Source organism: Leucoraja erinacea, chromosome 18 (assembly GCF_028641065.1).
Source record: "Leucoraja erinacea ecotype New England chromosome 18, Leri_hhj_1, whole genome shotgun sequence".
Taxonomy (NCBI): Eukaryota; Metazoa; Chordata; class Chondrichthyes; order Rajiformes; family Rajidae; genus Leucoraja; species Leucoraja erinaceus.
Genome location: NC_073394.1, coordinates 4,801,842 through 4,817,421, shown reverse-complemented (window position 1 = coordinate 4,817,421; position 15,580 = coordinate 4,801,842). Strand labels below are relative to the sequence as shown.

At 46.9% G+C, this 15,580-nt stretch overlaps 1 protein-coding gene across 1 annotated transcript in view; it reads left to right on the top strand.

Moving 5' to 3' along the window:
* Window positions 1–15,580, top strand: part of nav2a (neuron navigator 2a) — a 572,427-nt gene that overhangs the window by 342,777 nt on the left and 214,070 nt on the right. The window contains 1 exon segment of the mRNA XM_055649181.1: window positions 1,898–2,049. Within this exon segment, the coding sequence (XP_055505156.1) occupies window positions 1,898–2,049 (152 nt within the window).

Sequence of the window (15,580 nt, the reverse complement as noted above, 5' to 3'; positions counted from 1 at the left end):
GGCCCCTCTCCAACGGCAGTTATTACCTGAAGTCGAACATTAAGCTGTGCAATTAGTTAATTTGCTCATGGAATACAAAATTGGTAAATAGATAATAGGTGCAAGAATAGGCCATTCGGCCCTTCGAGCCAGCACCGCCATTCAATGTGATCATGGCTGATCATCCCCAATCAGCACCCCGTTCCTGCCTTCTCCCCATATCCCCTGACTCGGCTATGTTTAAGATAAATCTGCAGAAATGTTTCATTATTGGGACTTGAACTGTATTTTCTTTGTGCCTTGGTGTGGTAGCGTTTGATGCTCGCTCTGCGTACAACTTTTCTTTGAGCTGCAGACAGCAATAAAACACTGTCGCAAAATATCTTGCTCGCCCTTGTAAGGGAGCAACATTTTGAAAATCATTTAATCATTGCATTCTTGGGTTTTTAAAAATTGAAAACGGATATTTAATTGAAAAAGATTTAAAACAGTTAACAACGCCCCCTCATCTCTGGCTGCATTCGTTTTTCACCAGAAGGTTTAAGGGCCTGTCCCACTTTCACCACCTAATTCACAACCTTTTTTTCTCGTGGACATTTTTCGTCGTGTTGAAAAAATGCTCCGACCTACGTGATGCCACGAGTACCTACGACCTCGTGACGACCTCGTGACGACCATGCTGCGAGTATGAGTCAAGGGCAAACTTGGCAGAGGTCGTGAATTAGCTTTAATAATTTACTGTGTATTGGAGATCGCAACCATCTGTTATTATACTTCTCTTTCTGAATAGCTTGAAGAGTCAGTGTTTTACAGCAGGGCTTCAACCTGCATTATCAGGAGCATGCAGTTTTGGGCCTGAATTATCGGGAGCAGGAAGCGAGCGGGCAAGATCATCCCTGACCCCTCTCACCCTGGCCACAAACTCTTTGAATCACTTCCCTCTGGAAGGCGACTTTGGACAGTCAAAGCTGCCACAGCCAGACATAAAAAACAGTTTTTATCCACGAGTAGTTGCTCTACTCAACAGCCAAAAATCTGTAGCCTCCCTTTGATCTGGTATTTTGTTGGCTCACCATATGCTTGATCAATGGTGTTTTATCATTAATGTTTTATTATTATTAATGTTTAGTGTTTTCTGAGTCATTCGTAACTGTCACTGTATGTCATGTTGTTACTTGTGGGCGGAGCACCAAGGCAAATTCCTTGTATGTGAATACTTGGCCAATAAACTTACTTACTTACTTACTTTTGCACAACCAAGATTATTAATCCTGATTGTAATCCTTTCAAATTGGTGTTTCAGTACATGTCACGTCGATGTTTAATGGAGACATATTGTCCATTTGCAGATACAAATTGTCTGTATTTAAATATATTCTGCGCTAAAAAATAAATTATTTGTCATATTTTCACCAATACCTGGGAGCAACCCATGCAGGGAAAGTTACAGGCTGGAGAAGCTCAGCGGGTGAGGCCGCATCTATGGAGCGAAGGAAATAGACAATGTCTCGTCCCGAAACCCGAAATGTCGCCCATTCCTTCTCTCCAGAGATGCTGAGTTATTCCAGCATTTTGTGTCTACCTGCAGGAGAAAGTGAATGACTGTTGTCGCTCAGTGTTTATACGAAGACTCATAGTATCACTGCTTTTGGAATACAGGGATGCCTGGTGCTATGAACGTTCCTCATGGACAGCGTAAAGGGAATAATGTTTATAGCAAGATTAAGTAAGAATTGCTGCTGTAGGAGTAGAGCGTTAAAGAAGATTGTAGCGATTGTAATCCATGATTGTAGGTCCATGTCTGTGGACTTGGGCGCCATCTTGGATGCGTGTTGTTGGTGGACTTGAGTCTTTGGGAACTTGTCTGTGTGACTTTCAGTTTGATTGGTGCTCTCCTCTTGTGTCTGTTCGGCTTCAGGCTTCCAGCTCCCACCACGAGATTGTCAACTGCAGGCAGTGAGACCAAGACTCGTGTGTCCTCCAGTGCCAACAACAACCGGCGCAGTCAAAGCTTTAACACCTTCGACAAGTCCAAGTCTGGCCACAACCCATCGGCAAGCAATGAGAAAGGTATGTACATTCATCACTGGCTTCTCGAGTGGAAGGCAAACGGTTCATTTTGCAGGTTGAGTCGGAAGTAAAGCCCCACTCCTACTTTCCCGAGTTACTCACGAACTCTCCCGAGTTTTCCCCCCGATTCGAACTCGGGGAATGTCGGGCAATGTCGGTAGCGAGCTCGATGGAGTCCGTGGATGTTTCGTAGCGGCTCGTAATGCCAGCCGTAGGAACTCGGGGCATCAGGTAAGTCGGGACGTTTATTCAACACGAGTTAAAAAAATACCAACGAACGGCTATTACCATAATTCTCCGAGTTCAAATCAAGGGGAAAACTCGGGAGAGTTCGTGAGTAACTCGGGGAAGTGCAACAGGGGCTAAAGGAAGGTAAATGCAATGCTCAATGACTTAATGATACTTTATTGTCACCTGTACCTGGGTACAGCAAAAATCTTTGTCATTGCAGACAATCTGGTAAATTCACACCGCTTTGGTGAGTCAAGACAGCGAGTGAATTTAATTTGCTTTATTTTGCGACGGTAAAACAACGAGTTAACTCTGGTCAGTAATGCCCCTGTCCCACTTAGGAAACCTGAACGGAAACCTCTGGAGACTTTGCGCCCCACCCAAGGTTTCCGTGCGGTTCCCGGAGGTTTTTGTCAGTCTCGCTACCTGCTTCCACCACCTGCAACCTCCGGCAACCACCTGCAACCTCCGGGAACCGCGCGGAAACCTTGGGTGGGGCGCAAAGTCTCCAGAGGTTTCCGTTCAGGTTTCCTAAGTGGGACAGGGGCATAAGACAGCCAAAAACACGATGCTACTGCCACAGGTGCGGGGCAAGACTGATACAACTCGGTAAAAAGCGGGCGAAACTCACCCCCCCCGCACCCAAATGATCGGTGCAGCCAATCCGAGGGTTTGACTAACCAAAGCCACCACCAGGTGTCGCTACGCAGCTTTGTAATGCTCAGACGATATAAGGCACTGGTCAGACGGCATCTCAAATAGTGCCAGCAGGTTTGGACCCCAGATGTGCTGGTGTTAGAGTGGGTCCAGAAGAGGTTTTATAACATGGATGTCGGGGTAACCTATGAAGAACGTTTGATGTTGTCTGGGCCTGGACTCGCTGGAGTTTAGAAGGATGAGGGGAATCCCCGTTTTTCAATAAAGGTTAATTCTGCAAGGAATTTAACGCCCCGACAGCAATGAACATGGGTTTGATATTTCTGCCGCTAAATAGTTTGCAAAAATCCAATGTTAGGGCAGATGTCAAAATTACAGATATTTGATTAAAGTCTCCAAAGAATCCCCAGCACCTAACTTTAAGAAGAAGTCAAAAGGTTCTGCAGGCTTCCTGGGAGAAATAAATGATGTTGCATTTTAAGAAAAGGATTTAACTTAGAGATACAGCGTGGAAACAGGCCCTTCGGCCCACGCAGTCCATGCTGGCCAATGATCACCTGTACTCTAGTTTCGAGATACAGCGCTGTGAAAGGCCTTTCAGCCCAACGAGTCGGTGCCAACCAGCGACCCCCGCGCACTAACACTACCCTACACACACTAGGGACCGCCTATTTCCTTCGCTCCATAGACGCTGCTGCACCCGCTGAGTTTCTCCAGCAATTTTGTGTACCTTCGATCTTCCAGCATCTGCAGTTCCTTCTTGAACAATTAACCTACAAACCTGTACGTCTTTGGAGCGTGGGAAGAAACCGAAGAGCTTAGAGAAAATCCACGCAGGGAACGGGGAGAACATGCAAACTCCGTACAGACAGCACCCATAGTTCTATGTTACCCCATTATCACATTACACACAAAGTTACAGAAACCAAGTCACTTGACGTGGGAGGAAATGACGTGGGAGGTCACAGAGAGAACGTGCAAACTCCACACAGGCAGGACCCAAGGTCAGAATTGAACCTAGCTCCCCAGCGCTGTGAGGCAGCAGCTCTACCAACTGCGCCACCCCCTATTTGTGAGAATGTAATGGACTGGGTCTTTTTTTTAATGCAATGACTACATTGTTCGGGAGTTTAGTCTTACCTGCTGAGGCTTGTTACAAAGCAATTATTTTCCATGACCCATGTTGAACGTAGGGAAGGTCTGGGAGTTTCGCAACAGTGACATTTCACCGAAGAGGCCGCCATCTCACTCAGGCCAGCAGAGGGAGGTAGCGTGCGGAGAAACCAATGTCTTGCAAATTCCACCCATCCAGTCAAACTGCTCGAGTTTTACTCTGAAGAAAATCTGAGGAATAATAAATAAAAATAATCCTATTTATATAGCACATTTTTAGTCAACTTGCATTGACCCCAAAGTGCTTCACATAATTACATTACATTTACACACAGGCAAAGGTGGGTGAAGTGTCTTGCCGCAAGGACACAACGACAGTATGCACTCCAAGCGGGATTCGAACCGGCTACCTTCCGGTCGCCAGCCGAACACTTAGCCCATTGCGCCATCTGTCGTCTGTCTTAGCCCATTGTCGCCATCTGAGGAAGGGTTAAAAGAGTGGACAAAATGTTTAAGAAGGAACTTGCAGATGCTGGAAAATCGTAGGCAGACAAAAGGAAATAGGCAACGTTTCGGGCCGAAACCCTTAGGGTTTCGGCCCGAAACGTTGCCTATTTTCTTCGCTCCATAGATGCTGCCTCACCCGCTGAGTTGCCCCAACACTTTTGTCTACCTGAGTTGGATGATCAGCCATGATCATATTGAATGGCGGTGCAGGCTCGAAGGGCCGAATGGCCTACTCCTGCACCTATTTTCTATGTTTCTATGTTTACCTTAAGGGAGTGGAGTGTTTTATAGTCACATGTCCCAGATAGAAAAATGACATTCTTTCTTGCAGCAGCACAACAGAATATGTAAACATAGTACACTGTAAATGTAATAAACGAGAAAAAAATACTTCAATGTGTGTATATATATATCAGTCCGCCCGAACCTACCTGATCTCCCGATTGCCAAACACTTTAATTCTCCTTCCCGACTACTATCTTTGTCCCGCCCTCTCCCCTGACATCAGTCTGAAGAAGGGTCTCGACCCGAAACGTCACCCATTCCTTCTCGCCTGACCCGCTGAGGTACTCCAGCATTTTGTGTCTATCTTCAGTTTAAACCAACATCAGCCGTTCTTTCCTGCTCACTCACATATACGTGTATATATACATATATATTAGACTAAGTGGGCCCCGTTGGGTCCCAGCTTCACATGAGAGCTGGTCCCCCAACGCAATATTCCACCTCTCCACATATTTGTCTACCGTCGATTTTTTTTCAGCGTCTGCAGTTCCTTCTTAAACGTCACCCCTTCCAAAGTCAGCAGTATTCCTCCTGACAGACGAGTGGAATATTTGCACATCATCCTTTGGTTTTAATGAGATAAAGCAGTCTCGTCATCGGTGGCTTAATATTGATGGGCATCTGAGAACATGACGGTCCACTGGGAAGTGAAGGATTTATGTCAGTTGATCGGTAAATAGATCACGAGATGCCTCGGAGCCATATGATAAATGGGAAGAATGTGTTAAGGGCCAGTCCCACCTGGCGATTTTGTTTCGGCGACTGCCAGCGTCATATCAGGGTCGCCATAAGATTTTGAACATTTCAAAATCCAGCGGCGACAAAAAATTGTTGCGACACTTGAAATAACACCGGGCGAATTTTGCGGTGACCTGATACTTCAGTCAATGATGCCGGCAGTCGCCGAAAAAATCGCCAAGTGGGACAGGCCCTTTACCCTGTCAAAATAAATAGTTTCAATACAATCAGCGTTATTCGCCAGCAGCGGTACAATGATCAAGAACACACAACACACAATAAAAATGTAACACAAACATCCGCCACAGCATTCATCACTGTGGCGGAAGGCACAACATTTGGCCAGCCCTCCTCCATATCCCCCCTGGTCGGGACCAGAGTCCAGAGTCAGTCCAGGATCGGCTCTTCCCCACTGGAGACCGCGCGCGGCTTTGGCTGATTCATGTTTTCAGCCAGAAGGTTGAGTGGATGGAAATTTCTTTCTAAATGTAAGGTCATTAGATTTTCCGAGGTGTAAAATGGTTTTATAATTGGATCTTGGCCGTGGTTCAGTTAATAATAGATGCATGAATCAGTCATTACTGCCTTTAGATGCGGACAGAATCTTCTTAAGGGCGGAACAGTGGCACAGCTGGTAGAGCTGCTGCCTCACAGCACCAGAGACCCGGGTTCGGTCCTGACTTCGGGTGCTTGTCTGTACGCAGTTTTAGCGTTCTCCCTGTGACCGCGTGGGCTTTCTCCAGATGAGCGCAAAAGTTGCCCCTCAGGTTCCAATTAAATCTTTCTCCCCCCACTTTATCCTTTGTATCCTGGTTCTTGATTCACTCATGGTGGGTAAAAGACTCTGTAGAGACCCGGGTTCGATCCTGACCCCGGGTGCTGCCTGTGGGGAGTTTGCGCGTTCTTCCCAGTGGCAGCTTGGGTTTCCTCCCACATCCCAAAGACGTGAGGATTTGCAGGTGTATTGCTCTCCGCAAATTGCCTCCAGTGTGTAAAGATTGAAGTGAGATCACATAGAACCCGTGTGATGGTGGGTACGGACTCGGTGGGCCGAAGGGCCTGTTTCCATGCTAAATATCTAAACTAAACCTCCCATTAGTTAACCCCTTAGCTCCCTGCACGCCACGGAATAAAGTCCGAGTTGTGCAGGACATTCCATTCTGGCTTTCCCTGTAATAGATGTGATCCCATTGGAATATTAAGTGAACCACTAACAGCTGAAATACCTGAGATATGTAATTCTGCGGGAGATTGCAATTCACAGCTCTCTGAGTGCCAGCATTAAATGTGACATTTCTCCACATCTCTGCACTGTAAGGAAGTCAAATGTCAAGCAGATAGAACGAATCCTTAAGGTCACAAAATGTTAATTTGGTGATTCTTTGGGCATGCGTCTGATTTTAAACAGGGCAGAGTTGGTGTTGTCCATGCTAATATGTCTTTCTGTGCACATAATGCAGAATAATCACTGGATTTTAATCTAAATACACTTTTCTTATTGTGTTTCTACATTTGAAATGATGAAGTTATTCACAGGAACATATATCAAATATTTACTGTGCCACATTTTGAGATTGTAGCTGTCCACAATAGTTCCAATATCTTGCAGTTTTTGCCCTCCATGAACTTCTGTATTCCAGAAAACAATAGTTTGACCTTCACATAGTTATCTCCCTTTTGGTTTGTGCTTCTGAGAGAAGGGTCTCAACCCGAAACTTCACCCATTCCGTCTCTCCAGAGATGCTGCCTGCCCCGCTGAGTTACTGCACCATACAAAAAAGTCTGTCTTCGGTTTAAACCAGCATCTGCACTTCCTTCTTATGCTGTTTCGTTATTGCCCCTCTGCCTTCAATATAGCTCGGGTGAAATGCATTGCGATCCTAACCAGGTGTGCTGTCTGTACGGAGTAGGCACGTTCTCCCTGAGACCGCATGGGTTTACTTCGGGTTCTCTCGTTTCTTACCACATTCCAAAACTTAGCGTGTCGGTAGGTTAATTGGCTTAGACAATAGACAATTGGTGCAGGAGTAGGCCATTCGGCTCTTCGAGCCAGCACCGCCATTCAATGTGATCAAGGCTGATCATCCCCAATCAGTACCCCGTTCCTGCCTTCTCCAAATATCCCCTGACTCCGCTATTTTTAAGAGCCCTATCTAGCTCTCTTTTGAAAGTATCCAGATAACCCGCCTCCACCGCCCTCTGAGGCAGAGAATTCCACAGACTCACAAATCTCTGTGAAAAAGTGTTTCCTCGTCTCCGTTCTAAATGGCTTACCCCTTATTCTTATACTGTGTCGCCTGGTTCAGGACTCCCCCAACATCGGGAACATGTTTCCTGCCTCTTGCGTGTCCAAACCCTTAATAATCTTATATGTTTCAATAAGATACCCTCTCATCCTTCTAAACCCCAGAGTGTACAAGCCCAGCTGCTCCATACTCATCCAGGGGATTAACCTGGTGAACCTACTCTGCACTCCCTTCTGTAAATTGTCCCTAGTGTGCAGGATAGAATGTGTGTACAGGTGATCGATGGTCGGCATGGACTCGATGGGCCGAAGGGCCTGTTTCCATGCTGTACCTCTAAACTACAACCATTGTTGAACCATTGTTGTTGATGGATAGATTAAAGCAAGAATACTGTACTGTGAAGTTTTCTTTCCGCATTCAGTCATTCCTAAAGATTTTTAATTAAGCACTTCTTGCCTCTGTCAAGGAAATAGCTGTTGATGGATGGGATTGGTCTGACCAAAGATCCGTACGCACCCTACCGTGTTCTGTGGTGCTGAGTGAGTAGCCGCAGACTAACAGTGAGAACAATGGCCTTTCACACCATCAAGAGAAATATGGTGCTGTTTTAGCATTTGGATAAGCGATGAATTATTCTGTGACTTGCTGTACTTAATTTCGGCTTCACTTCATCTAACTCTAGTTGAGGTTTAGATTGAAGACAGACACAAAATGCTGGGGTAACGCTGGAGTGCTGAAGTGGGGCAGTCACGGTGGCTCAGCAGTAGAGTTGCTGCCTTACAGTTCCTGCAGCGCCAGAGACCCGGGTTCGATCCCGACCAGGCGTGCTGCCCGCACGGAGTTTGTACGTTCTCCCCGTGACCGCGTGGGTTTTTTCCGAGATCTTCGGTTTCCTCCCACACTCCGAAGACGTGCAGGTTTGTAGGCTGAAGAAGGGCTTCGGCCCGAAACGTTGCCTTTTTCCTTCGCTCCATAGATGCTGCCGCACCCGCTGAGTTTCTCCAGCACTTTTGTCTACCTTGTACAGGTTGGTAGGTTAATTGGCTTGGATTTGTATACTTGGTATAAATGTAAATTGTCCTTCGTGTGTGAAGGCTTGTGTTTGTGTGCGGGGATCGCTGGTCGATGTGGACTCGGTGTTTCCGTGCTGTATCTCTAAACTAAACTCAACAGGTCAGGCAGCATCTCTGGAGAGAAGGAATAGGTGACGTTTCGGGTCAAGACCTTTCTTCAGACTTCAGTCTTCTCCGGTCTGAAGAAGGGTTCCAAACGAAAAAGTTACTGATTCCTTTTGTCCAGAGATGCTGCCTGACCCGCTGAGCTACTCCAGCAGTCTTTCTTCATATGAAAGTCCTGACATCGTGTAACCATATAACAATTACAGCATGGAAACAGGCCATCTCGGCCCTACAAGTCCGTGCCGAACAACTTTTTTTCCCTTAGTCCCACCTGCCCACATCGTGGGGATCGAACCCGGGTCTCTGGCGCTACGAGGCAGCAACTCTACCGCTGCGCCTCCGTGTGCTCGTGTTGGTTGAAAGGACAAGGGGGTCCCACCCGCCCGGTGTGTGCCTTTACACCGCCTGAGGCTGGCTTCCTGTGTGAAGTGGATTTCATGCTCTCTCTCTCTTCTCTCGGCCCAGTTCCCTTTGTGAAGCGAGTGGTTTTAATGTGCTGTTTTGAGGAGGTCTCTGGCAGTACAAAGCAGCCCCGGTTTTAACGTTGATTGCTGCTAAATTGCCAATATCCTCCGTGGGCTGTATAGCGGCTCATGCAGTTCGTGATAAAGGTCAGAGAGGCACTGGAGGGAAGAACGAGACGTGTAATGCCAATTTAACTCTGCGATTAACCGCGTTGATCTGCACAGGGGAGTGCTTGTTGCCGGTGCAATAACCTAATACGTAACTCAATATTTCAACAGTTATAATATTCTGCCATTTATCTAGGATCAATACAATGTTTAATAGCAGGCACACAAAATTGCTGGAGAAACTCAGTGGGTGCAGCAGCATCTATGGAGCGAAGGAAATGGGCGACGTTTCGGGCCGAAACCCTTCTTCAGACTGAAGGGTCTGCATTTTTGTCTACCTTCAATGTTGTGGACTGGTCACTGCGTATGCAGTGACCAGCCTACAACATAGAAGGTAGACAAAAATGCTGGCGAAACTCAGCGGGTGAGGCAACATCTATTGAGCAAAGGAAATAGGCAACGTTTCGGGTCGAGATCCTTCTTCAGACCGTTGTGGTGGGTGGGTGAGGGGGCGGGAAGAAGAAAGGAAGAGGCAGAGACGGTGGGATGTGGGAGAGCTGGGAAGGGGAGGGGAAGGAGGGAGAAAGCAGGGACTGCCTGAAATGGGAGAAGTCAATGTTCATTGATTCCACACTGATTCCTGGGATGGCAGGACTTTCATACGAAGAAAGACTGGATAGACTCGGCTTGTACAACCTGGAATTCAGAAGATTGAGGGGGGATCTTATAGAAACTTAGAAAATTCTTAAGGGGTTGGACAGGCTAGATGCAGGAAGATTATTCCCGATGTTGGGGAAGTCCAGAACTAGGGGTCACAGTTTAAGAATAAGAGGGAAAGTCTTTTAGGACTGAGATGAGAAAATCATTTTTTACACAGAGAGTGATGAATCTGTGGAATTCTCTGCCAATGAAGGTAGTTGAGGCCAGTTCATTGGCTATATTTAAGACGGTTAGATGTGGCCCTTGCAGCTAAAGGGATCAGGGGGTATGGAGAGAAGGCAGGATGATCAGCCATGATCATATCGAATGGCGGTGCAGGCTCGAAGGGCTGAATGGCCTCTACTCCTGCACCTATTTTCTATGTTTCATACCGCTGGGGTGGTAACTAGTTGAGTTTCTCCAGCATTTTTGTCTACAGTCTACAACAGTCTCCTTTTGAACAAGGCAAATGGAAGAGACTATTTGGAGTTAATTTCTATACAAGTTAGAGAGTCATGGAATCATACAGCACGGAAACAGGCCCTTCAGCCCAACTTGCCCAAAAGTTTAACTCCTTGAAAGTTCTTGCAAAGTTAAGAAGATAGACAAAAATGCTGGAGGAACTCAGCGGATGAGGCAGCATCTATGGAGAAAAGGAATTGGCAACGTTTCGGGTCGAGACCCTTCTTCAGACTGATGTTCAAAGTTAAGAACTCCTTTAAAGTTAAGTCTTAATAGATAAGAGTTTCTTTCAAGGAACCCTTAACTTTAGCGTTTGGACTTTAGAGATACAGCACGGAAACAGTCCACTGATTCCTCTTTGACGAGCGATCACCAAATAAAATCATGAGAGACCCCTTCCACCCCTGCAACGGACTGTTCCAGCTGCTACGGTCAGGCAAACGCCTCCGTTGCCATGCGGTGAGAACGGAGAGGTTGAGAAGGAGTTTCTTCCCAGAGGCAATTCGGACTGTAAACGCCTATCTCATCAGGGACTAACTCTACTGAACGTTTTTCCTTCCATTATTTATTATGTAAAAGAATATGTGTGTTATGATTGTGTTTATAATTTGTTTGGTTGTTTTGTTGTTTGTCTTTTGCACAAAAGTCCGCGAGCATTGCCACTTTCATTTCACTGCACATCTCGTATGTGTATGTGACAAATAAACTTGACTTGACTTGACTCAAGAGAGAGTTAGATAGAGCTCTTAAAGATAGCAGAGTCAGGGGATACGGGGAGAAGGCAGGAACGGGGTACTGAATGTGAATGATCAGCCATGACTTGACTTGACCAAGCACACTAGCACTGTAAAATTGGAGGAAACCAGAGGACCCGGAGGAATCCCACGCAGTCACAGGGGAAAACGTGCAAACTCCACACAGACAGCACCCGCGGTCAGGATCGAACCCGGCACTTTGAGGCAGCAGCTCGGCCAGCACGACGCCCCTCCTAAACCACAGGTGGATATCTTACATAGAAACATAGAAAATAGGTGCAGGAGTAGGCCATTCGGCCCTTCGAGCCTGCACCGCCATTCAATATGATCATGGCTGATCATCCAACTCAGTATCCCATCCCTGCCTTCTCTCCATACCCCCTGATCCCTTTAGCCACAAGGGCCACATCTAACTCCCTCTTAAATATAGCCAACGAACTGTGGCCTCAACTACCTTCTGTGGCAGAGAATTCCACAGATTCACCACTCTCTGTGTAAAAAATATTTTTCTCATCTCGGTCCTAAAAGATTTCCCCCTTATCCTTAAACTGTGACCCCTAGTTAATCTTCCCCCTTTTATCCTGATCATCTTTGAAGACACGATGGAAAACAGGAGGTGCAGGAGTTAATAGAAACATAGAAAATAGCTGCAGGAGGAGGCCATTCGGCCCTTCGAGCCGGATCAAGCACTTTTCTTGTAAACCAGCATCTGCAGTTCCTCATGTCTACAATGGAGAAGTATTTGATCACCACGACCTCGCCCTGCGTTGAGCACTCATCCTTATTTTCGGTACTGGCAGACAGATTAAATTACCAGACAAATAATCTGGAGGCTCGGACTAACAATCCAGAGCAATGATTCTAGCCCCACCAAGCAGCTGTCAAATTTACATTTCCTCATTAAATAAAATAATGTCAGGTGTATCCATCTACTGTGGTGCTGGTTATATTAAAACATCCAGCCTCATAACTTCCTTCAAGTAAAGAAAAATACTCGAAAAAGCTGGAGAAACTCAGCGGGTGCAGCAGCATCTATGGAGCGAAGGAAATGGGCAACGTTTCAGGCCGAAACCCAAGGGTTTCGGCCCGAAACGTTGCCTATTTCCTTCGCTCCATAGATGCTGCTGCACCCGCTGAGTTTCTCCAGCTTTTTTGTGTAACCTTCGATTCTCCAGCATCTGCAGTTCCCTCTTAAACAAAGAAAAATACTCCCTTTACCCAGCCTGAAGAAGGGTTTCGACCCGAAACGTCACCCATTCCTGCCCTCCAGAGTTGCTGCCTGTCCCGCTGAGCTACTCCAGCGTTTTGTGTCTATCTTCAGTCTCTATGTGCCACAGTTTGGGTGAGAAAACCTGGAAGGGTAGAAAGAAAAAGGCAGAAAGTGCTGGAGTAACTCAGCGGGTCAGGCAACTGACTCGAAGGGCCAAATGGCCTGCTCCTGCACCTATTGTCTATCATCTTATCGTGCTGTAAAATAATTGTTTAGTTTGGTTTAGAGACACAGCGTGGAAGCAGGCCCTTCGGCCCATCGAGTCCGTGCCGACCAGCGATCACTTGTACACAAATCCTATCCCACACACTAGGGACAATGTACAGAAGCCAATTAACCTACAACACTGAACGTCTTTGGAGTGTGGGACTCTCGGTGAAAACTTACGCATTCGCAGAGAGAACGTACAAATTCTTCACCCAGCATCCTTAAACCCCTGTCCCACGGTACGAGTTCATTCCAAGAGCTCTCCCGAGTTTTCCCTGATTGGAACTCGGAGATTTACGGTAATGGCCCCTCGTCGGTACTCGGGGCTCTCGTGGACATTTTTCATCATGTTGAAAAATCTTCACGAGTCTTCCCGTGCGTACCTGCCGTTAGCGAGTCTTCCCGAGTGACTGCCGTTAGCGCTAAGGGACGTCCCCGAGCTCCGACGTACCCGCTACGTTCATTCTCCGTGCTTGCCACGAGTTTGATATTTTTAAAACTCGGGACAGGTCTTGGAATGAACTCGCACTGTGGGGCAGGGCTATTAAACCTGGGTCTCTGGCGCTGTAAGGCAGCAACTCTACCGCTGCGCCACCCTGCTGCCCCTAACTGTGTCTCTAGCCACCTTGCCTGCTGGTGTTCACTGTCTAGGTTCACACAGGGGACATTATTCAACTCCTAGTCCCTGCCAGAGTTCAGCTGCTTTGATTTTCGCAGCGTACAATGATGCTTTTATCCACGCACCAGCATTACTTGTGTGATTTTCTTCAGAGAAGCAGGTTGTGTATCGCTCATAAAAGCTGACACTCGAATATTGCACACAAGTTGGTTCTGGCAACACTTGTTCATTCGTTCCCAAGGGAAGGGTCCCAACCCCTAACGTCACCTATCCATGTTCTCCACAGATGCTGCCTGACCCGCAGAGTTACTCCCAACGCTCTGTGCCTATCACAAGGTGTTCTTTGTAAAAGTACCAGCAGGGGGCAGGTAGTTACACAGATGCTGAAACTGGCTGATGGAAGGACTGTGAACAGACATGTCATTGACAATTCTGTCTCCCCTTCCCTAACCTCACTAACAGCACTGAGGTAAAGAGCAGCAGTCCTTAACAACATTTTGGCTTGACTAAGTGGTCTTTTGTTATCCTTTGTCGGCCCTTCGAGCCAGCACCGCCATTCACTGTGATCATGGCTGATCCACAATCAGTACCCCATTCCTGCTTTCTCCCCATATCCCTTGACTCTGCTAACTTTAAGAGCTCTATCTACTCTCTCTTGAAAGCACCCAGAGCATCCAGAACCAGGGGCCACAGTTTAAGAATAAGGAGGAAGCCATTTAGAACGGAGACGGGGAAACACTTGTTCTCACAGAGAGTGGCGAGTCTGTGGAATTCTCTGCCTCAGAGGGCAGTGGAGGCAGATTCTCTGGATGCTTTCAAGAGAGAGCTAGATAGGGCTATTAAAAATAGCGGAGTCAAGGGATATGGGGAGAAGGCAGGAACGGGGTACTGATTGGGGATGATCACATTGAATGGCGGTGCTGGCTCAAAGGGCCAAATGGCCTACTCCTGCACCTATTGTCTATTGTCATAATTGGCCTCCACTGCCTTCTGGTGCAGATAATTCCACAGATTCTCAACTCTCTGGGTAAAAAAGTGTTTCCTCGTCTCCATTCTAAATGGCTTACCCCTTATTCTTAAACTGTGGCCCCTGGTTCTGCCCAACATTGGGAACATGTGGCTAAGGGGATCAGAGGGTATGGAGAGAAGGCAGATACGGGATACTGAGTTGGATGATCAGCCATGAATGGCGGTGCAGGCTCGAAGGGCCGAATGGCCTACTCCTGCACCTAATTTCTATGTTTCTATGTTTCCTGCCTCTAGCGTGTCCAATCCCTTGATAATCTTACATGTTTCAATAAGATATCCTCTCATCCTTCTAATTTCTGGTGTACACAAGCCCAGTCGCTCCATTCTCTCAACATATGACAATCCCTCCATCCCGGGAATTAACCTGGTGAATCAACGCTGCACTCCCTCAATAGCAAGAATGTCCTTCATCAAATTTGGAGACCAAAACTGCACACAATACTCCAGGTGTGGTCTCATCAGGGCGCTGTACAACTGCAGAAGGACCTTTTTGCTCCTATACTTAATTCCTCTTGTTATGAGTTATTACCTATCCATGTTCTCCAGAGATGTTGCCTGACCCGCTGAGTTACTCCAGCACTTTGTGTCCTTATCTGCAGTTCCTTGTTTCTGTTGAGTTATTTGCTTGCTTGAGAACCATGAGGAAACACCTGTCCCATTCTTACCATTCCCTCCAATACCGGACCAGCTAAAATGCAAAACCCTCAGTCTGAAGAAGGATCTCGACCCGAAACATCACCCATGCCTTCTATCCAGAGATGCTGCCTGTCCTGCTGAGTTACTCCGGCATTTTGTGTCTGTCTTCAGTGTAAACCAGCAACTGCAGTTCCTTGGTAGACACAAAATGCTGGAGTAACGCAGCGGGTGAGGCAGCATCTATCGGAGAGAAGGAATGGGCGACGTTTCGGGTCGAGACTCTTCTTCAGACCCAAAACGTCTCCCATTCCTTCTCTCAATAGATGC